At 33.2% G+C, this 23,354-nt stretch overlaps 3 protein-coding genes across 3 annotated transcripts; 1 reads left to right on the top strand and 2 right to left on the bottom strand.

Moving 5' to 3' along the window:
- Positions 1 to 230: 230 nt before the first annotated feature.
- On the bottom strand, positions 231 to 1,685 carry LOC147299352 (putative 2-oxoglutarate-dependent dioxygenase AOP1). The gene is made up of 3 exons (XM_086227496.1): positions 1,256 to 1,685; positions 770 to 1,121; positions 231 to 670 (listed from the first exon to the last, which is right to left on the bottom strand). The coding sequence occupies exons 1-3, from the start codon at positions 1,630 to 1,632 to the stop codon at positions 416 to 418; spliced, it is 984 nt and encodes a 327-aa protein (XP_086083622.1). The 5' UTR covers positions 1,633 to 1,685; the 3' UTR covers positions 231 to 415.
- A 7,653-nt stretch (positions 1,686 to 9,338) lies between these two features.
- Positions 9,339 to 11,901, top strand: LOC147299351 (uncharacterized). Its single transcript, XM_086229895.1, has 3 exons — positions 9,339 to 9,401; positions 11,194 to 11,400; positions 11,731 to 11,901. Exons 1-3 carry the CDS (start codon positions 9,363 to 9,365, stop codon positions 11,776 to 11,778), a joined length of 294 nt encoding a protein of 97 aa, XP_086086021.1. The 5' UTR covers positions 9,339 to 9,362; the 3' UTR covers positions 11,779 to 11,901.
- A 2,968-nt stretch (positions 11,902 to 14,869) lies between these two features.
- On the bottom strand, positions 14,870 to 22,683 carry PYD2 (pyrimidine 2). The gene is made up of 13 exons (XM_086228836.1): positions 22,511 to 22,683; positions 22,222 to 22,395; positions 20,992 to 21,043; positions 20,544 to 20,813; positions 20,221 to 20,432; positions 19,175 to 19,295; positions 18,333 to 18,420; positions 18,150 to 18,228; positions 17,724 to 17,811; positions 17,578 to 17,618; positions 17,420 to 17,472; positions 17,124 to 17,280; positions 14,870 to 15,242 (listed from the first exon to the last, which is right to left on the bottom strand). Exons 1-13 carry the CDS (start codon positions 22,601 to 22,603, stop codon positions 15,051 to 15,053), a joined length of 1,620 nt encoding a protein of 539 aa, XP_086084962.1. The 5' UTR covers positions 22,604 to 22,683; the 3' UTR covers positions 14,870 to 15,050.
- Positions 22,684 to 23,354: the final 671 nt, after the last annotated feature.

The raw sequence follows: 23,354 nt of genomic DNA, 5'->3' as shown, positions 1-23,354 counted from the left end.
TAATAGAAAATTTGTGCTTTGGACTCAGAAATAGAAAAGTTAGGACCAGCAGACGCAAGCAGTCAAAGCATGCATGTTTCAATATCAATGACGGACGACTTGACTAAAGAGATCGAGACTTTTTAATGGGGCATCTCATGTGTTCACATGAGGTGTGGGGATCTACATGATTCCCACATCATGTGAGAGATGCTCATTGACATGCTCCATAAAAATTTAGTCCCCGACTATATGAGTCGTGCATTATTCTAAAAGTTAAAAATATATTATATATAGTCAAAAACCAACACATGAAAAAGCCAAGGAATTAAATTAACAAAAGATTCCTCGCACCTTATGAAATCAACTTATTACACCACTTTATCTTAACTACTATAAAACTCTTGTTTTAGATCTGATCATATATTGGCTGATGCTAGTTTTTAACTCCGATTCCGCAGTAGGCTTTAATCGGAGACTCTGCCTTCTTGGCCTCCTCGGTAGTATAAAATCGAATAAACCCACGACTATCAAATGGCTTGTACTGCAATGGGTGTCTGTCATCCACCAGTGCTTCTGGTACTTGTAAAACCCCATTATTGAATGTGAACAGCCCAAGTGAGTATCTGGTCTTGCTCCCGCAATGCTTCACTCGATGGTGGCAAGCTTTTACTCTGTCATTACTCCATACCTAAACAAAATCAAACAAAATCAAATAAATTTAATTTTATTTAATTTTAATTATAAGAGTATTTATATATTATATCTCTAATAGAAGTGAGACCCACACCTGTAATCCATCGCCAGCCATGAATAAGAATTGTGAAGGTGAGGACTCAACGCTGATCCAATCGCCGTCCTTGGTTTTGACCTCTAACCCACCAACATCATGTTGAACAACAATGGTTGTGAAGTTCTTGTCTGTATGGCTTGGAAACCTTATGATAGTATCACTGTCTTCTGGTGCCCTATATTTGTCAATGTCTTCCGGTGTCTTGTATTTCAAGAATCGAAGAAGGTGACTGTTGGAACGAGCAACAGTCTCATATTGCTTATTCCCTACACCAAAGCTTTCGAATAGCATTTGCTCCACCATGTGTTCCAAACCCGCCAACAACTGGGAAAAAGAGTCTGTGATTTCACTGCACCAATGCCAAAACAACCAAAACAAATTAATAAAAGTGATATATAATTAGATTAATATAAGTAATGACTAATGATAAATTTAAACAACATAATTACATAAGTAGGTACGACAATATTAATTAATTATTACCAGAAGTTTTTCTTTCCATGAGGCCACATGAGATCCTTGAACTTTTGAGTTTCTTGAGGGACAGTGACATTATCAATGGCCATGCCTTCATAGAGTGGCATGAGAGGGTTTGGTCCAATATACCCACGATATGGTTCCTCACTTGTGTTCTTCACTTTGTTTTCTGTGGGAACCTCAAACAGATCTTTGGATTGGCCAAAGATATCATCCAAAAGTTGTGCAGAAATTTGATCGTAAAACGCCACGAAACAGCCGTACTCTTCGAGTGCATGCCGGACTTTTTTGGAGGTGGAAAGCCAGCTACTTGAACCAGGCTTCAAGTCTTCCACAGAGAAGTTGATGGTGGGAAGCTGCTTAGGCAGTGATAGGGAACCCATTTCTTTACTATTTAGTACTGGGACTATTTAGTACTTACTAAGAGAAGAGAAAACTGAGATGGGATGTGTAAAATGATATGTTTAATGCTTACTTATATAGTGCTTCTTCATGCAACTTTTCCTCCTTATATGACCAAACAGTGACTAGTAGATCCAGCACGTGAATAATAACATTCTATTTATTTATTATTATAAAATTAGTACATTTGTTGGTCACAGGTGTCGTCATGTCAATTCTTTCGTATAAAAAAAGAAACAATTATTAAATAATTTGGACGATGATTAGCTGATTAGTCGGTGAAACTGGCGAGCTAGGTTGGTGAGCAGTGGGCCTGCTAGAAACTCATGGCCGAATATTAAAGACTCTGAGATTTCATCCAGGTACTTAAAATTCAACGCAGATATGATTATATTTTTGTATTCGGTCTTAATTTTCATGCTGTTCGCTTTCCGTTGAATATTAAATATTTTTAACTTTTTTGAGTCATAAACCACATGCACCATTTTGCATCCCAATGGACCAATCTACAGTATCTTGTTTTCTCAACTATTAAAATCATCTGGAACACTTTTCTAGAAGCACAGTCTTTAATTATTTGAAATTACTGGCTTCCCACGTCATTGAACTTTAATTATTTAAGTATTCTCTAAATATGTTTATTGGCTTTTTTACACTAATATCACCCAAATTATAGAGGATGTACAAATATATGACTCAAATTTTTTTTTTTGGTCAATTTACTGCTCATACTTAGGCCCCATTTGAGATTGTTGTGGAGGACCCAAAAGCTGCTGTAGATAACAATTCTCAATCACCCACAGCAGTTTTGGTGTTTGATAAAAAAATGAAAAAGTGCTTTGCTCCACAATTCTCAACTCCCCACAACAAAAATAAAAAGCAAGTTTGTAGGTGCTTTTGAAAGTTGCAGTGAATCACAGCAACAATGAAAATTTTATTTTACCCATAATACCCTCATTTTAGTAATTATAAATAGTCACAACAGTTTTACATTACAATTTACCAAACACCTTCATACTATTTTTTGTACTCACAATACTTTTAAAAATATAGACTACTTTATTCAATATTATAACATTTACAAAACCTAAATTAATTATTATTTTTTGGTAAGGATAAAAAGTAAATTATGAACCAAAAAAATTCCAGCACCAATTGCTGCAAGCCATCACTTCATCTTTTACCTGGCTCATCTACTCTATATTCTGGAAGAATTATGGCAAGTCTGGAATGATTTCATCATACTTCAACATGTAATAAAGCTGTTTCCAAATCCAACGTACAAGTGTACAACCCAAGCCCCAACGCAGCAGCCATTATCGACCAAAAAATAAAATCGCAGAAGCCATTAAAATGATATTTGGGATCGATAGGCGCCTTGTTTTGAAAACTAATCATTTTTTATTTTCATTATACTTTGAACCGGGCGCCTTTTTTGAAATTAAGAATCAACCCTTAAGTACTGCTTGAACTCATGTTGAAAAAATTGTATAAAAATGACACTTATATAAATCTTTCATCGTTTTGTTACATATACAAAAAAAGAAAAAAAATACCAACACAAAAGTACAAATATTTTGGAATCAAATTCATCATAATTTTTGTGAATTACCGTTAATCAGTTACAATATGAAGTTGTTCGATAGATTAAGGGGCCGATCGCTCAACTCTGTAACACATCCACTAATTTTAAAACGTGGGCCGATTTAACTTTTTAACATTGAACACACTTTCTTAATGATCATTCTCTTGTGATATGAGTACATCTGTACATATGAAAAATATTTTATCTTTTATTCTTAAAATAATAAGCTTTTATCTTTTACAGAGAAAAAGTTTAATATTTTTTTTTCATGATTTTGATGGAGTCCAAATATATAATAAAGAATATAAAAAGTTAAAATGCTAGTAGCTAGGTTTTTTCATTCGGCAGACAAAAGATCGATTTCAAATTCTAATATATAAATTGAAGACGTACTATCTAAAAATTATATATGAATTAAAATAAATAAATAAATACTTCTTTCATGGTATTACATACATAAATTTATGTTGAAAATCATTTAAAATTTAACACACAATATCATATTGATTAGAATATTAATATTAATGATATGATCGATGACAAAGAAACACCGGGCAAAACAAACACATGATATAAAACTTGTTATTTACTTATTCTTGTCAATTAGTTCAACCTCTAGAGTTCTTTTTTAAAAGGAATATGCTATTTTTCCCAACTCTTTGTTTTAATTATTTTTCTCTAACTTATATGGCATTTATATATTAAACTCTAAAAAAATAAAAATAAAAACTCAGTGAATTGATGCCATGTAAGTTGAGACAAATAACATCTTTCCTTATTGAAATGATGTGTACTTTTTTTTTTCCCAAAGTAATAAGGGCTATTATAAGGGTCACTTAACGACAAATTACATACCACTAATTTAATTTCTCAAAGGACAACCAACACCGAGCAATCAGCGCATCCTACTGAGCACTCGGCATTGTAGCTGTAGAGTAACTGTAGCTGTAGATATAATTAATTGAATTTGAAGAAATTTAGGCATTCATCTCAAAACCAATTGGCAATGGGAGAAGTGGCCCAAATCCTTATAAACTACTAGCAAGGCCTTCACATCTTCAATGTGGAATTTCTCTTAACACGTCCCCGCACATGTGGCGTCATTTAAGCCTAACACGTGGACAATTTATATTGGGTGATGTGTGACCGTTAGACGCATCACATGGATAACCTGCTCTGATACTATGAAGAAATCTCGGCATTCATCTCAAAACCAATTGGTAATGGGAGGAGTAGCTCAAATCCTTATAAACCACTAGCAAAGCCCTCACATCTTCAATGTGGGATTTCTCTCAACACATTACAGCTACACTATATATCCTCTATAAAAAAAAAACACAAAATTTAAATCTTATACTAATAAATCCCTTAAACATGCCTAAATAAGTGCAAAAAAAAGTCCTTATCGTGACGTTATTTAGTTCTCCCTGTCATTTTGAGCAACAAATCAAATTTGCATCATTTTGAGTAATTTCAATAGCTCTTAAGCCTTGAATTAATAAATTAAACTAATCTTATTTTAAAGAAAAAAAATTGTATTATAGTTATGATTTTCATTTCCATAGTTATTTTTAATCTGTTGGTTAGTTTTTGCTCTCTTTTTTTTATCGGCATGATGACGCGGCGGACGAATGATAGTCCTTTTTGGGTGTAGTGATTGTTAGTGAGGAGGAACTTCCTCCCAATATTTCTTATATTTTTGCTTCCATGCTTTCACAAATCTTTTGAAACTCCAAGTTTTCAACAAATTAATTTGCCTTAAAATTTTCAGCAATCATACAAGTTATTGAAATAGAAGAAGTTGGATAATAAATACCAGAAAAATTCATTGTACGTAGCTTGTAAAAAAACTTAACAAGTTACGGAAGTTAAAACAAACATCCCACTCTTGTAACTTAGAATCAGAGGTTACAAACTTAAAACCTTCCCTTGCAACAATAAACTCTTGCACCATCATCAGGTTAATAATGTGACAAAACACACCTTAATACCTTATATGAAAAGAAAATAGTTTCATAAAGAGGTTTCAAAACACGACGAAATTGTTGAATTTCACTAATATAGTTAATTAATAGTATTGTCAAAAGTAATCGAAACATTCTTTGATTGTTAGTAGCATTGTCAAAAATAACTTCTAGGCTAGAGGACCCAACTAGTGTCAATGTGATTGTTACGTTTTGCATGTGGCTGCGATTAAGACTTTAGGAATATATAGCCATATAGGAAGTTAGGAGTGCCATGCACGCCACGCCCCCAAACTTATGCAAGCAGTCAAAGCATGTTTCAACATATATATTAGACTATTAGTGACGCACGAGTGTCAATGAGCCATGCATTGTTGCCTACTGGTCAACAACGATGAGCTCTGTGCTGTTCTGTGGTTTCCCAAACATTTGAAGAATTACCTCCATTCGTTTTACAAAAGTTATATATAAAATTGTATCTGTATAATTTTATTATAATTGTACATGCATGATTAGTCGATATCACATCTTCGATCACTGTCATAAATTACTATTTGTCTTTCAAAATAAACGGTAGTAATTATTTTTAAAATAAATTATTTTAAATTTCATTTTACAGCCCTTAATAATAAATAAACACCTAAAAAATTGAAATGATGAATAGATCTACTTTGTACAAATAAAGTCCACGTTATATCATGTTCCGTATTTTTGGCGCCGAGTACTCGATAGGTTTTTGTTTTTGTTTTTAAGGGCAAACACACAATGGCAATCATTTCCACTGCTTGACAGTGACAATTTATTGGGTGTTGTTTGCAATTAAAATAGCTACTGAGTAATTGCTACTGCCTGGCAGTGGCAATTTATAGAGTGTTTTTGCTATTTAAAAGCTATTGTCGCACAGTAATAGTGATTGTTATTGCCTGACAGTAATAATTTTGAAGCGCACAGTGGCAACTTGCCGAGCTCTCGATGACCCTACCAAGCGTTCAATGGGCATACCAAGGGCTCGGTGGTGTTGCCGAGCGCTAGGTTAATTAAAAGTGGACCGACCAATCATTGTGTTTTTGCAGGTGGGTTGACCAATCAAGGTATTTTCCATTTTGGACTTTAAAAAAAAACCCTTATTTTTATATCATTTCTTGCATTCTTTATACTAAAATTATATTACTAGTTACGGTAAATCGGTATATTATTTTTTCATTGGATCAATGATATTGATTAAGTCCTAAACAAAATTTGATATTGATTCAGTCTCACACCACATAGATCCCACTGTATGACAAATCTCATAATCTGAACCATCTATTTTTTAAACTCCACTTCAAAAATCATCATTACAAAAAATCAATCAAATCGAAATCAATTAGTTACCTAATTGTGATCAAATAAATAGACGAACACTGTTTTGATAAAAACATATTAATAGTTATGTTTTTTTTTTTCTAGTAAAACATATAAATAGTTGTTATTATAATTAAATGACTAAATGACTTCCGATTTTGGAGATTTTTTTACAAAGATGATTTTTGAAGTGGGGCCTCCTAGTAAATGAACAGTTTAGATTTTGAGATTATATGATGTGGTGGACCCAGAATGGTGGTTAATTTTGTATTGACTTGCTAACTAGTTAATTTTAGATTATTCTTATATGTATATATATATACTATATGGGGACTTTTAGATATAAAGGTTTTGGAAAGGTTTTTCTTCAAGTATAACCTTATTGCTTTATGAATTCTAATATAAGGACATTTCGTTAAACTCAATTCACATCATCTGGATGTCACTAGCAAACCTAATATTTACATCATATGTCATCTAATAACATAAGCAACCTAAACTAAGCAGTCTAAACCTTATCATAAAATGACGGTAATAAATGTGAAATATCTTTTTGTTTTTTGGACTAAATGAGCTGTAAATAAGTAATTAGACAAATTATAATCAACCTCCAAAAATCAAGGATATTAATTGACAAATAATTAATCTATGAAGATTTAAACAACAACAACAAATCTTTTGGAAGCCTTCAATAATATATAGGACCATTTATTTTCTAAATATCTATACAATGATCAACTATGCAAAAAAATTAGACAAATCAGTCATAATTAGATGTTTTAATGATTTTCAATTTATCAAATTATTTGCAAATATAATTCTTATATAAAGATTTAGAAAATACATGACTATTGATATAAGGCATTTTTCTAGATAAGGTAAAGAGGTCCTAAGTTTGGACACCTTCTCCATATCATAATCTAAAGTAATAAAAGAAAATTTTCACCAACAAAATAAAGCTTAATAGGAAAAAAAAAAAAAAAAAAACCCGAAAGTGGGTGATAGAATTGCTCGTTTTTTGTTGAAACTTGAAAGTACGTGGTATATTCTTATAAATTAAAAAGATTTTTTTATAAATTATTATGAATTAAAATGATTTTTTTTAATTTTAAAATACCTCCGATTTTCATCTAAAAACTGTTTTTCTAAATGACCTAAACTTAATTATCTCTTAAATAAAAGGTTAATGAAAAATAATGCCCAAGACCATCCACAAAATTGGCCAACACTTCTTAAAAAAAAAAAAAAAGGGGGGGGGGGGGGGGGGGGGTCTACTTTTATGCGTCCAGATGTATATAATCTACACAAGTCTTTGAGAAAGCTCGTCTTTGTAACTATTCATTAGTTACATTTGAAAATTACATCAAAATAAATAATAGTCATTCATACAAATATTTTTACATGTTACTTGTGGAATATTAATACAAACAAGTCCCCCCCAAAAAAAAAAAAAAAACTACCTTGAAAAAATTATTGTAATATGTCGGTTAGTAACAACAAATTACAAGAGCATTAGAATGCTCGATTATAAAATGAAGCGGGATGAAATAAATTTAAAACATAGATATTTTTAAGGTCCGTTGACTTTAGGTACCAAATTATAATGTTTTTTCATTTTAACTATCAAAATATTTATGTCATTTCACTTTAGATATTAAATTTCAGTTTAGGTGCCAACTTTAAAAAACATGGTTATATCGAGCTGTGACTGTCTAACAGTCATAACTTTTTTATTGATTTGTTGTTTTTTCAATATTTGCAAGGCTTAAACTTTAATGTTTAGTCTTTGGATTATAGATCTTCATTCCTCAAGCCTAAATCAAAAGTATTAAACCCTTAAAAATTTTGAATTTTTATAAATTCGAAATAATCATAACTGTATAACAAACTGATTTGTGACCTAATCCAAAATGTCTTGCTCTAGGTTAGTACCTAAACTAAAAAAAATTAGTGTCTTATTGCTTTACTAAAAAACTATTGATATTTGATATTTAATCTTAATTTTCTAATATTTTTATCATTTGTAAAATCTGCAGTAGCTTTTTTAACATTGACTATAGAAAGAGAATATGTTATACTTTCGTCAAAAAGAAAAAATGATTTTTGAGACACTTACAAATGATTAAGTATATATGAAAATCAATTTCTAGCCATTCGTTTTGTTCAAACCATGCACATATAGATTCAATATGTTTCCTACTCCCTCCATCCTCTCGTCTAATCAAATTAATTCATGCTTAGCATCAATGACCCATTTTTTGTTCTTCTTAGCATTCATGACATCCATGTACCCTTTTCGTTTATTAGATTTATTTAGAAAAATATTAGGGGTATCATCTAAGTATACCATTTAAGTGTACCATTTTTCTAATAGAGGTAGACCCTACCAAGTGGGACCCACCCAAGTGAGGCCCATATCTATTAAAGAGATAGTACACTTAAACGGTACACTTAAATGGTTCCCTTTTCTTTATTCTTAACATCCTTACCATCTATGGCCCATTTTTGTGTATTAGATTTCTAACAAAACAATGTGTGGCCAAAAGATCTCTCTTTTTCTCTCTCTCCTTCCACTACTTTACCATGAGTTTCTAACTGAAAACGGGTTAATTCAGTTAGAGCCACCATACACAAGGATGATGGTAAACGGTCAGAAAAACAGTCCTTACCATCATCCAATCATGTATTGCCACGTACCAAAATAATTCTCATCTTCTTTAAATCAGAGACCATATATAATTTAAGAAATTGTGCATGTAAATTATTACAAAAGCATTTTTTTTTAAGTATTCTCTCTACCTCTCCTTCCCAGAAGTACATGGGTTCCCGGGAGAAGTACATGGGTCCCCGGGAGGAGGTAAGCCCAAGAACTTCAAATGCCGAAAACATATCTGGTTTTCACCTTTGTTTGAATGTTCTAAATGCATTGTTTTCTCTTTTTTGAATGTTCTCAATACATTATTTTCTTCTTTGTTGAATGTTCTGAATGCATTCTTTTCCTCTTTGTTGAATGTTCTGAATGCATTCTTTTCCTCTTTGTTGAATGTTCTTAATGCGTTCTGAACATAGTATTAATTACTCTTTGTTATGATTTTCCTCAAATTTTTAAACAAACACTGAAGTCTTTTTTATGAATATTACTGGGAACATTTTCTAAATAGAATATTTTTCCTGTTTTATATGGATATGTAGAATGAGAGTCTTTCTCATTTACTCTTGTATATTTCACAATTTTTTATTGAACTTTACGAAGACAGGAACCATTATTTGCATGTTTTACAAATTAATTTCCCTATTCAAGTCAAAGCTGTCTTTATTTCATAAAGAAAAAGGGAAACATTAAAAAAAAAAAAAAAAAAAAAGGTTAAAAATTGAAATCATTTGGACATTCTTCTCCAAAGCAAAAGGAAGATAATCAATTTGTAAATTTGATCTAATTTTGTAGTTATTGTTTTGATACCAATATTAGAAACATTAGCTCATGTCATCTTTACTGCAAATTCATATGCTCTTACATATGAAGATCGGGAAAACAAAATGATGTTATACATCATATACAGGGTCTAATTTGAGATACTTAAATTGAACATCATTTTCCCTAAGTTGCTCTTTCTATTACACAAATTGAAAATCAAAGAAAGAAATCTTTCAAACTGAACAAAACATTCAAGTGTTTGGCTAACCAATTTTCTCAACACTTGTATTCAATTGTTATATACCCAAATCTTTGTTGTTTTTTTCTTTTTTCGGTTTTTTCTTATAATTTCATTTTCGACGTATTGATAGTGTCAAAATTGCTGCCCCAATTCAAGAGTTTCCACCTTTTTTTTCCTTCTTTTTTGTGTGACCTTTTTAATCTACTCTTATTGATAAGTTCTGTTTCATGGGATAGCCTACAAAAAGCATAATTTATGTCTCTTCTTGATGAATGAATTCAAGCTTTTAACCCTATTCTCCTTTGCACTTAGGATCAAGCAAATCTACTTCAGTAAGATAGAAACTCAATTGTGTTTCAATTTATATTTTTACGACATTTTCTCTGCAAGCAGACAAAGAAAAGCATCACCCACTTTTAACTTTTGGGTTATTGAGTTTGTGGCACCTGGGATTCAAACATATGACCAATCTCTGTGAGCCTGTAGGTCGTGGAATAGCACCCTCTTCACTGACCTGCAGTTTGTACTTTTGGGCGTGGTTTTCATTTGGTTTGGATAATGCAATAAGATTGAACCACTATTCTTGATGATGCTTTATCATGTGAATAATGCAATAAGATTTTACATGTTTTAGTTCTTCCTCACAACGAATAACAGGCTTCCAAGGCTTCCATCCATATGTAAATCTTTCTATTGTAGTCAGTGTTCTTAGGGTAGTATGCTTCTTACGGCCTTGAGCTTGTATTGGTCAATAGTTAATGTGCATTTTGACCAAGGGGATGTTAACTGTTAACCAATACAAGCTCAAGAAGTCATCAAAACTAGTCATTCCCCAACATAATATCTTATTTATTCTTTAATTTCTCATGAATTATTTCAGATATATAAGACAGTCATTTTTAATGACAGTATGAATGTGAACACAATGTATCTTTCTTCTTGAAGTATTCCTAAGAAGGCATATATTGAATAATAGATTTTCTACATCTGCAGAAAAATGGGTGGAAGTCTGTACCTCAATTTGGAGGGTGGGAGAATAACAGCCCTGCAGAACCTACCAGCTATACCATGGTGTTTTCTCAAGCACGTGTCAAAAGGAAGCAGAACAAGACAGACTTGACCGAGTTCAAGCGTAACAGCCTTGGGAATGAACAGGAATTGATGGCTGCTACTAATGCTCAAAACCAAGATGATTCTGTGGTAAGACTTTACGTTTCTGATCCTTAGTTATGTGCTCATAGTTATTCTGGTTTTTTTGCTAATTAAGCAACCAAAGATATACCATAACTGAAGGGGAATAGGCTTTCCTAGCTTCATTTATTTCCATGCTTACCTTGTTTTGATCCACATCCCCTTGGTCAATGCACGTGGATCATTACATGGTAAAGCATGCCATTCTAATTTATGATGTATAACACACTATTCAGACAATCATTTCTTTTCAAAACAAAACAAGAAGGAAAAACTGAAAACACAATTCTGGTATGTAGTCTTTTCTTTCTAATTTCATTTATATTTATTTTTATGCAGAGGAAAAAGACATTTCTGACCTACATAAATTGCTGTATTAGGCCTTGATTTCCTAACCCAAGTAATTCATCTCTTCCAGCCATTTGTACCCTATTATTGACATGTAATCTTATAGATGAGACTTATTCATCAATGAAAGCCTAATCAAGAGCTTTTGTAATCTGTTGAGTGTGCTATATAAATTTAATTTACTATGTATTACTGGAGCTTTGCCTATACTCATTCATTGTGAAAAAAATAAAAACAAAAAGAGGCAATCATATAATAAAATAATGGGATCATAAGCACCTCTTAACTTTTAATGGAGTAATAATGTAGTCTCTAAACTTTAAAATCAAGCAAAAACCAAATACCCTTGAAATTAAACTAGCTAGCTGGCCTTTATCTATGATTAACGATAGATTATTTGATTTTAAAGTTTCTGAAGTATGTTGAAAATAAAAGTCAGAAAAGAAGAGGAAGATCGTTGTATTGCTTTGGGATGAATAGATAGGTGTTTACATAAAATACTAATACATCAATTCTCCTAGTATTATTCTTTAGAAATCAATTATAATCAACCCATAGACAAGAATTAAGCAAACACTGTCAGCCTTGAATTATACAAATGGCGGTATCAAGTCTATATTACCAACACTCTCCCTCAAGCTCGAGAATAGATATCAAAACTACTTTTAATTTTGCATTGGAAGGGCCTTAGTGAATGTCGGCTAGTTGGTTTCTAGATGGTACAAATGGAGTCACAATCTCGTTCAATGCGAAATGACAATCAATTTCAATGTGCTTTGTCCTTTCACAAAAAACTGAGTTACCGATAGTATGAATGGCCACCTCATTATCACAGTAGAGAGAAGTTGGATCTTCCAAACTCTTGTAGGAGAGCTCTCAGCCAAGTTAACTCAGAAGTTATGTGTGCCATTGCACAGTCTCAGCCTCAACATTATAGCGAGCCCCAACCGACTGTTTCTTACACCTCCTAGTCAAGAGATTACCTCTTCTTAAGGTACATGAATAACCAGTGGTTGATATTTTGTTTGAGGGAGGACCTGTGCAGTCTACATCACTATATTCCTTAATATGTGTTGTGTGTTTTGGCTAGCTATGGAGTTTTTCAGGCTCATGAGAGTATCCATGCAGTATTGGGACGAAGTTAGGATGAAAAATGGGCGTAGGAAGGTCGTAAAAGTGTATGACAGCGAGACAGGATTGAGCTCGGAAGTGCAAGATAGAGCTGCAATCAACTTTTTATCTGGTTGATCGATCGGTCCCCTTGGGAGATTGATCACCACACCATGATGACATACGTATGATCGATCCTAAAAGCATCTTAGGTGCAATCAATCACTGCCTGCTTGAAAGGTCTTAGACACCGCTTTTAGGCTAAAGTGACTTTCTCCTTGATAAACCGCTTTTAGGCTGATTTCAAATATCAGAAAGGCTTATTCACGCCAATGCCCCCTAAAAGTAACTTCAATTTTCAATTTGCTCCTTGAAACTTCATTCCGCCCACTTTACCTCCCAAACTTTACAAAATATCATATTCCGTCAAGTTCGTTACAAGCTCCGTCAATTAAGCTGACGTGGCAGTTTATTGCCCCTTCCACATAAGCGCCACGTAGGCTTTTTTGACGGACTCATAGACAGACTTAACGGAATATAGTATTTTGTAAAGTTTGAGGGGCAAAGTGGGAGGAATGAAGTTTCATGGGGCAAATTGAAAATCGAAGTTACTTTCAGGGGGCATTGACGCAAATAAGCCTATCAGAAAATCCGATTACGGCGTCTATATGAGCTTCACTAGGGGAATGCATAAACTGACTCACTACACTAACAACATAGGTTAAATCAGGACGTGTAAGACAAATAGATTAGTCTCCCAACTAGTCTTTCGTATCTCTCCTTGTTGGCTGGAACTTGATCAACAAACTCTGCCAAGTTATGATTGTGCTCAATGGGAGTATCAATATGTTTGCAAGTCAGCATTCCTGTTTTAGTCAATAAATCCATAATGTACTTTCGGTGAGACAAAAAAAATGTCATGCTTCGACCTTGCAACCTCAATGCCTAAGAAATACCTTAGTACACCTAGATCCTTCATCTCAAACACATTTTCTAGGTAGCTCTAAAGTTTCTTAATTTCTTCCTCATCATTACCTGTCACGACCATATCATCTCTTCATTTTGGATTGCTGAGAGCATCCTGTAAGTTACTTGGTATAAATATAAAAAACAATTGGTTTACAAGAGCTGTATAGGAATCAGACAAACGGTGAGATCACACATAATTGGATATGAGATATTTGACATGGTTACCTGAAGGAAAACGAAGAGGGCGAGGTTCACGAGTAGGATAATGATGACCATGGTCCGCATTAAGTGGGACCAATAAAGATTGATCAACTAACTCATGCAAATAATCTAAGCTATTAGCTTAAACATCATGGTTAGGTTCAAAAGGAGTATTAGGATGAAGAGGAGGGAAAAGAGAATTAATGATTACCTCAAGATTATTCTCAAGAATACCAGCTGACTGGTCAGTGGATTGGTCAGAGGAGGGGAATCTTTTTGAGTGACTACTTTATCTAGCTTATTCCTCCTCTCATACACCTTCAATTTCTTTTCTCCAGTAGAATAAGTAGCATCCTTTTCATTAGGTTTCTCTTTTTCTTTTTTCCAGCTAGATAACCCAATTTCCTAATTCTAGTGATGGTGAGTGGCGACTGTAAAAGAGAGGCTGAGAAAAGTAATGTGGTAGACAGCGACTGTAAGCTTACTGTTGTTTTTTTTCTGGTCAAAGAAGAGTTAGGGTCAGCTGGTAGGGTGGTTGACTTTGGGTATGGGGAGGATAATGCTCTGATACCATGTTGAAAATAAAAGTCAGAAAAGAACAGGAAGATCATTGTATTGCATTGCCGATGACTAGAGAATACATGGGTGTTTATATAGAAAACCAGTACATCAGTTCTCCTAGTATTATTCTACAGAAATCAGCTTTGAATCAAGCTAGCAGAAAATAATTAAGTTAACAGAATCAGCCTTCAATTAAGCCAACCTAACCGGCTGTAAAGCCTATATTACCAACAAAGTAGATTATGACTTTAGTTAACGTTGGGGAACATTATAAACTTATTCCACAAAATAAATGCAAAGTGCAATGAGAATACATTTATTGGCTTTAAAGTGAATTCATATACATGACATTGAATAATATACAAAAAACCTTGATCTTATTATTCAAAGCTGACGCCATATGTACTGGAGCATCATGTACTTCTCAAGTTTAAATAATAAAAGACGAATAGGAAAACAGTACCTGCATTTTAAGTGGTGCTTCTAAAACGCTTTACTGGGGCCTTAAGAGAGGAAAGGTACTTAGCATCAGCCTTGTCAATTCCGTTAAAAAGATAACTGAAAGGTTGCATTTCTATGTACTTTCCAGAACCAGGAACAACCTTCAATTTATCATTTTCCCAGACAACTCTTCCACCAGAAATGGTCACTTCAACTTTTCCCTGAGAAAATGTAACATGAACTTCTAATGCCCAGCATACCATAACAATGCCACATGAATGTATGCACACAATTAAACAGGCTACACAAACTCAGCCTAAACACACACACACAAGATTGAAAATTTATAAATGCAGTGGTAGATTTTGACATGTACATTGTAACTGAAGAAAAGTTTGAGGGGACAAAGAGTTGGAAGTGCGAAACAGGGAAGTGTATAAATACAAGAGAAAGATCAAACAATCAGCAATCTTCCTATGAACCAGCTGATTTTTATTTTATTTTATTTGGTTACATTGGAGGTTATTGAACCTTGGACCTATCCTAATCTTCCTAGGAACCTTCTGATTTTCCCAAACCAAAACTTCAATGAACTTGTTGATTCTCTAATAGAATACCAAGAATAAATAAATAGAAAATAACAAAATTCTATTAATACAAAAAATCTATCCCAAAGAAGCTAAAAAACAGCTTTTTAAATAAGCTAAAAATCCTTATGTTACAAGTAATATCAAATTACTTATAAAAAGTAGCAAAATCCTAAATTGAATAGGAAACAACTTGGAAAGTTTTTATGACTGCCACATCAGAATGCTACAGTTGACAAGACCAAAGTTCATAATATGCAACATCTATTATAGAAGTGGATATTATGTTTATGTACTGATAGATTAATAAAGAACAAAAGGAATAAGTATGATGTCATGGTGGTGCAATCATATCTATGCATTAAAATGTAAAATAAATACATGAATGCCGAAGCTATGGTTATAATGCCACATTTGAACTAAAAGTGCCAACACAGAAATATAAGTAGACAACTATTTTCACTAAAAAAAACACTCTACATATGCTTTTAATGTATGAGGCCTTAGTTCTATGTCTACTTTTGATCTGTTTGCTTAGATAATGGACAACTTGTCCATTGTGTGTATTGGTTGAGTATTTGATCAATAAAAAGTATCTTTCTTTTTTAAGTTGCGTTGATCTCTTCTTTTTATCAAGGAAAAAAAATGTTCTCTTATTTTGATAAATATAAGATTCTCAAAATTTCGCCTAAACAATGCGTCTAGACTTTTGTTTAAAGTTGGACTACCAACAGCCTAAACCATAGTATGTCAAGAACTTTTTTCACTTTTTAGGTGCTTATTGTAAATTTGAATTATCTTAGATAACTTACACCAATGGAAATAGAAAAGATAAAAGATAAATTCTTATTTAGAAATTTTTTTTCATACAAATGATAGACTTTAAGACACAAAGAAGACTCAAATTTTGACAAATTCACTATAATCTAAATAAATAATTTTCTTTGAAATAGTTTACACCAACTTTTGAACACTTTATCTAAACAAATTGTCAGCATTGCATAAATTTTATTTATCTAACACCGTTGTGCTCTCTGGCACTCAAAACTTTTAGTGTTTTTGTTTCTTCTGTAGTAGGAATTTTATTAACAAAGGAGATTTTTTTGTACAAAATAGCCTTTTGTTCTTGGCTATATTAAAAAGAAACACTAAAACAGATAAGTCAGTAGAAATTGCATGCTCCATAACGCGTCATATAGTCATGCCACATCAGGCAGCTCATATCCATTTCAACACTTGACACATGTATCCATGTCTATAGATCATAGCCAACAAGGTATCCCAATAGGGATCACTATCCTTTCTAGGTACAATAACATACTATATTGTAGAAAAAACATAGCTTTAATGTTGCACTAGAGGGGCTTAGCAGTTAGCCCAAGTGTTGAGGGAGGGAAGGGTAATGGGTTAGAATTAGGATAGGTCCAGGGTTCGATTCCCTCCAATATAACCAAAAGAAAGCAAAAAAAAAAAAAAGATAGCCGGTTACTATTAAATAATAGTGAAAAAGATTACCTTCCCTCTCCATCCCTCATAGACATTGGTATCAGATCTAGAGTGGTGGGACTTTGCACTTATTTCAAAGCTTGAGTTTGGATTGAGTATAATAATATCTGCATCAGATCCAGCACGAATCGCTCCCTTCCTCGGATATATATTGAAAATCCTAGCACTGAGAATATAGTGGACATTGAAATCGTTTTCACATACTTTAGGCAGCATAAGGGAATTATGTAGTAAAACACAGTTCACTGCTTAATCTCAAAACTTGGAGTCTCAGATGATAAGCAAAGGAACTGCAGCAAGCATACCATTCGGTACTTGTCATCCGGACATAGTCAGTGACAGAAATTTGACCAGATTCCTGAAAGTAATGGAGAATTTAACAAAGCAAGTGATTTCCAGAACATTTGATTCTAATTCAAGCTACATATTTTGAAGGATAAGCAGGAATTTTGTGACGGCTTACCACCATTGTATCCCATACAACATGCATCCTCTCCTCAATACCTACTTGCCAGTTACCATGAGAAGTATTAGAAACCAAAATATGCTTGTATAGAAAACGGAGCATATATCTAAGTTCAACAATATCAAAAACCATTGTATGATTACCATTGACACCATTTGGAATTTTCTGGAAATCATCGATTCCAAGAGCTTTTTGTGTAGAATTGAAGGTACAATGATCAGTTCCAACAAGCTGCACATTACAAAATTTCTCTTAAGAAACAATATATATTTTTTTAAGACAAATTTGTTCAATATAAAGTTTAGGCAGCCGAATAATCAAAAAGAAAACAAAAGAATTTAGGAAGCTGAGTATTTGATGTAATCTTAATATTAATTATTAGGTCACAATCTGGTTCTGGAATGAATACAATGTCAATGGATAATCCTAAACTCATCTCATCATTTACAATAACTCCTTACTTTTTGTTGCCAACCTTTTCAAAACTATGAAATAAACTAATAAAGCATTACAGGACCATGCAGACCAAATCAGATAGTTCATAGGTAACTTTGAAATAAGAGAGAAACCTGCAGAATTCCCGTTGAAAGAGCAGCTTGAAGAGCTTTTCCATGTCCTGCTGCCCTGATAGGGGGACTCATGACATACCTGAAACATCAGAAGACTATTATGCTTAACAGAGCCTTATTGACTGAAAGAACGTCACAAAAATATAATAAAACTGAATTTATATAAAAGGCGCAGCTTCTTACTTAGCAGCAGTGATAAAGTCGGGATCCCAAAGCCAAGAGTCATTGAGCACTAACCCAGAAACTACTGGCTCTCCAATAACCTTCAACCCTGAAGTTTAAAAGAGTCATTCCTTTGTTTTCCAAAATGATAGATAAAAAAGAAACAAGATATGGTGTCTGGAAAATTTGTTTGTAGTATATGTTCAGTAACTTAATGTACTCAGAAACTCACAGATTGAAGATCACACATAATGACATATTGAAATGAACAAACAACCAAGGATGTAGAAAATGTAATATACAACCTTAATCAGCTCCATCTTGCTTTGTTAACTACATGCTTGTGTATGTGTGTCTTTAGTTTGTTTTTCAGTTATCTTATGGTGTATGTGTGTCTTTAGTTTGTTTTTCAGTTATCTTATGGTGTATGTGTGTTTCTTTTAATTTGTTTTTAAGTTTTCACTATAGCTCTTTGGTCTCTAGACTAGCATGGAGAGGTACATATAAAAAATGACAAGATTAATAATGTTTATTTGCTAGAATTACCTAAAACAGAACCAACTATGGGAAGGGATGATTGACCATTATTAAGACATAAAACCGAAATGTCAGACAATCAGTTTGGTTGTATGCTAAGATCAATTACTGAAGCTATTTACTAAGGCATCAATGGAAGAATTTTGAGAAAAAAGTAGAGTTTATATCTTATTTAAAAAAAATTGTAATTGTATAAACCAACCAATGAAAAGGTAGAATTTCTAATGATCAATAACAAGGTAGTCCAAAATAAGAAATTAAAAAAGAAACCAAGCTTCTGTCAAATACATTTAACAAGACAGCATGAAAAGTAAAATACTAAGAACCTGATTTACGAGCTTTAGAAATTTCTTCCATAGCATCAATGCTCATCACATGAACTACATAGAGGGGAGTGTTCACAAAACTTGCTAAATGAATTGCTCGAGCAGTTGCCTCTCCTTCAAGCTGCATGGGCATTTGTAAGTTGAATCATACATTGAGCATATGCACAAAAATATACTTAGAAAATAACAATTCGATAATTAAAGCACTAAATAGGAAGAAAATATGTACCAAATGAAGTGCCATTAATGCTATCAGCATAAAGAGATAAAACGCTGAAATAATAGAATTTTAATTACTAAAAATAACAGTTTTTAGACAATCATTACTTCACATGCAGCTGAAAAAGGATCATGTAGAAGAATTTATCCTGCTTTGTGCAGTCTTTCCAAGATAGTAAGAGCCAAAACATCCATTTAATTTCACAGAAAGAAAACAGAGTGCCACCCAGAGTAAGGGGTACTACCATATTTATGTAACTTTCATCTCCTTAATTTGCTACTAAAGTGAGAAGGCAGAAGAAATTTAATACATGAAATCAGGGAAAGATTAAAAGATAATAAAGTACTGGTAACAGGAATGATCATATAAAAAGTATTGTTGATTGTTTGATTAACAAAGTATTATGTTTAAGATTTCATTGTTAAATTGCCTAATATGCTGGTTTTCTGTCTATAAGATAGTGGTATACTCTGATGTGAACATCTTGTCCGCAATTCTGTTAATTTTTTATGTTGATAAATAAAATGCGTTATTTTCACACAAAATAAAATAAAATGTGTTAATGCTTCTATAAGGCAATGCAATGGAGGCACTAATTATTACAAATAACAAATACTCTATGTAAGGGAGACAATGAATAATCAATAATTACTAACTAATATTCAAATTTCAAAGAACTACTATCATTGTTGCATTGTTGCATATGGAACGAAAAACACAATTGACAATGTGGAGGGAGGTGGTAAAAATAAAAATAAATAAACAAATAAAAAGTGCTTTCATCTTATCCAAGTTAAGTTAGCAAGAAGAATTATTCTATAATTACCACTGGGGGCCTTGAAAGAGCATGTCCCTCTGGACCAGTAATACCAAGTTCTATCATTCTTCTCTGCCCTTCGGATACAGCATCTCCATTTTCTGCATGGACCATAGCTAAGGCACCAAGAGACTTGCACTTTTTGAATCCTTGTAGTAGAAGGTCATCATTGATCATAAGAGTCCCCTTGTAGGCCAGGAAAAACTTGAAGGAGTTTATACCTGAATGTTATGTTGATGAATATGTATACAAATACAAATAAATTTCATACAAAAATAGCACAGTAAATAATTAAGCTCACTCAAAAAAATTTGGAAATATAAATAACCAACCTTTCTCCTTAACCATTATTTCCATCTCTTTTGAAACAGTTTCATCCCATTTTGTAATTGCCATATGGAAACCATAATCCATGCAGGACTTCCTAGATTTTTTTTCATAAGCTTCCAACCCTGCCATTAAACTTCCATTAACTGGTATAACAAAGTCAATGTGCATAGTTGTTCCACCTGCTAACGCTGCAGCTTGGCCACTGAAGAAATCATCAATGGTTTCTGTACCCATGAACTCCATGGCTAGATGCGTATGAGGATCAATTCCTCCTGTTATTTTTAAACAGAAGATAATTATATTTCAGAAACATGTTGTGCAATTACTAATTGTGTTGAGGGCTGGAAATAATAATTTAGTCAAAATAATTAAATTTCAGAATCATTACTTCCTACTGAAAGTCAAATAGCAGTAGTAATATTTCACATAAGCATAGTATGAAAACCTAACCTGGCATGACAAACTTTCCAGTGGCATCAAGCACATTAACATCATCACCAACCTGCCAATGGAATTTTAAAAAAATAAATAAAGGTAGTATGACATCCAATCAAAGAAAGCAAAAAGAAAAGGAAAGAAAAAATAATCTGAAGAGTAAACAGAAGGATAAAATGAAATATTAAAGGAGATAGAGAACTCAGAGCAAATGAAACATAAATTCTCCACATGGCAAGTTCATTACAGGTTGTTCATTTCAATAATATATACCCCTTAAATAAGATAACATATAAAGCACTTCATTTTCTGGGGTATTGCAAGTGGACTAACTATTGTCCACTTTTGCCATCTGCATTTACACAAGTTATGTTATCTGTGTATAGACTTCTTTTTTCGACCACTAAACAATTTCTTTCCTTCTCTATAATCCGTACACATGCACATTGTCCACAAGTCATCCTCAATCAATAACACACATGCCAAACAATATTCAATAAAGTGTTAGCATCATTATTCATGAAAAAAAGAACAGTTAACATCATCTGATACTTTAGTCAAAATATCAAAACGAAATAATAGAGTATTCTAGTATATGTGAGTATGTAACACATGCATAGTATAAGAAATTAAAAAGAAAAATTAAAAAAAAAAAGTACAAAGGGACGCAATCTATAACACAGTGTTTCGGGTAAATAGGGTCATGATGATAATCAAATGGCCAAACGAGTTTTGGTTTTGCTGATTTTGCAGAGACGATTCTCAATGGGATCTAGTTAGATCGGTTCAGAAAGCTCCTCCAATCATCATAAATCAAACTATTTTACTCTAACAGCTCCTCCTATCACCACGCTTAGTAATTCAGTTATCAACGTGGAAAGAAACGGGGACAAAGGATTCCCTTTCCCTAGTAGTCCAGAACTAAAAAGGAAATTAGTTGGAGACTTCATCAAAATTCACATCCTTCACTTCCTCTAAAGCCTAAAGTATCAAGCATATACATCAAACGGACCAACATGGTTGTATGCCTTCTCATATCCCTATTTACAAATTATAACTAGACGTCCAATATAAGCTTCTTATTTAACAACTGATGAGCTACTGACACTAGAATTATACAGTAAAGATATGTTTAAGAAAGTCAACGGCAAGCAGGCTTAACCACCAAAAAAGGTCAAGCTTTGCAAGTACCAATTTTCACAACAAAAAAAACAAAACAAAACAAAACAAAAGACCGAAATATACCTTAATATTGGGCCTAACAGCAACAATGATTCCATCCTTGACATAAACATCAGCAACCTCCATCTCATGAGCATTCACTACAGTCCCTCCTTTGATCAACAACTTGGTCGAGGACGACGACGACCTCGAAACCTCACACGTCGACTCATCGTACCCAATTCCAGCATCACAAAACTGAAACACGTGAAAAAAAAAAAACAAAAATAATCGAAAGTCTGTCAGACTTTTTCTTCTTAATTTTGTTTTTCTCGGGAACCAAACGGAAAGTGAGGAATCGAGGAGTACGTACCTGGCTTGGTTCTGAGATTGAAGGAAAGGGAAAGAGAAGAAGAAGGAGAGACAAGAGAGGGAAGAGCCGTTGAGGACTGGAGCTGGAGTCCATGGATTGGATACCAAAAGCTTCACCCTCTGGAAGTCTGGAAATGCGGAGCGGATGATCTCACTCTCTCTCACTCTATGTCTTAAAAGTCTTCTTTCGGCTTTGGGCGCCTTTGGCCTTTATGTAATGTACCTTTCAAATCTTTGGGGACGTCAATGGTGTGTATGTTTTCACAAATTAGTTTGTGTGTGCTGCCATCTGAACTGTTAATTGGAAGTTATCCGGCGGCTCAAAGAGATCAAAATGGTCAACCACTTTGGTTGTAAAATAATGGTACTTATGTTTTTTTTTTTTTTTTTTGGGAATGAATGTACTTCATTTATGGGGTGTCCCCAACTCAGATCTTAATAGATAGAATCTATCAAAATCCAAGGGAATTAGCTAAAATTTTCATGAAATTTGTTTTGTACAAATAATGCATCCAAATTTTGTGTAAAATTTTCATGAAATTTGCTTAATGAAATTCATGACTTTTTTAGGATACCTGAATTTTATTGGAATCCATTAAAATCTGAGTTGGAGATACCTTGATTTCTTTAGAATCCATTAAAATCTGAGTTGAGGACAACTAGATTTCATTGGACTTTTAAAGTCCAATGAAATCCAAGTTGGGGACACCCCCCTTAGATAATCTCATAGTACAGTTACTACAGTACTTCAAATAACCAAGTGGGGTCATCCTCAACCCACACCTGAAAATCAGGAAACATAAGTGCACTACTAGCCAAAAGGTGCGCGCGCTGCCTAATTACAA

Source organism: Dryas octopetala, chromosome 1 (genome assembly GCF_963921425.1).
Source record: "Dryas octopetala chromosome 1, drDryOcto1.1, whole genome shotgun sequence".
In the NCBI taxonomy this organism is placed as follows: Eukaryota; Viridiplantae; Streptophyta; class Magnoliopsida; order Rosales; family Rosaceae; genus Dryas; species Dryas octopetala.
This window is presented reverse-complemented; position numbering and strand designations above follow the sequence as displayed.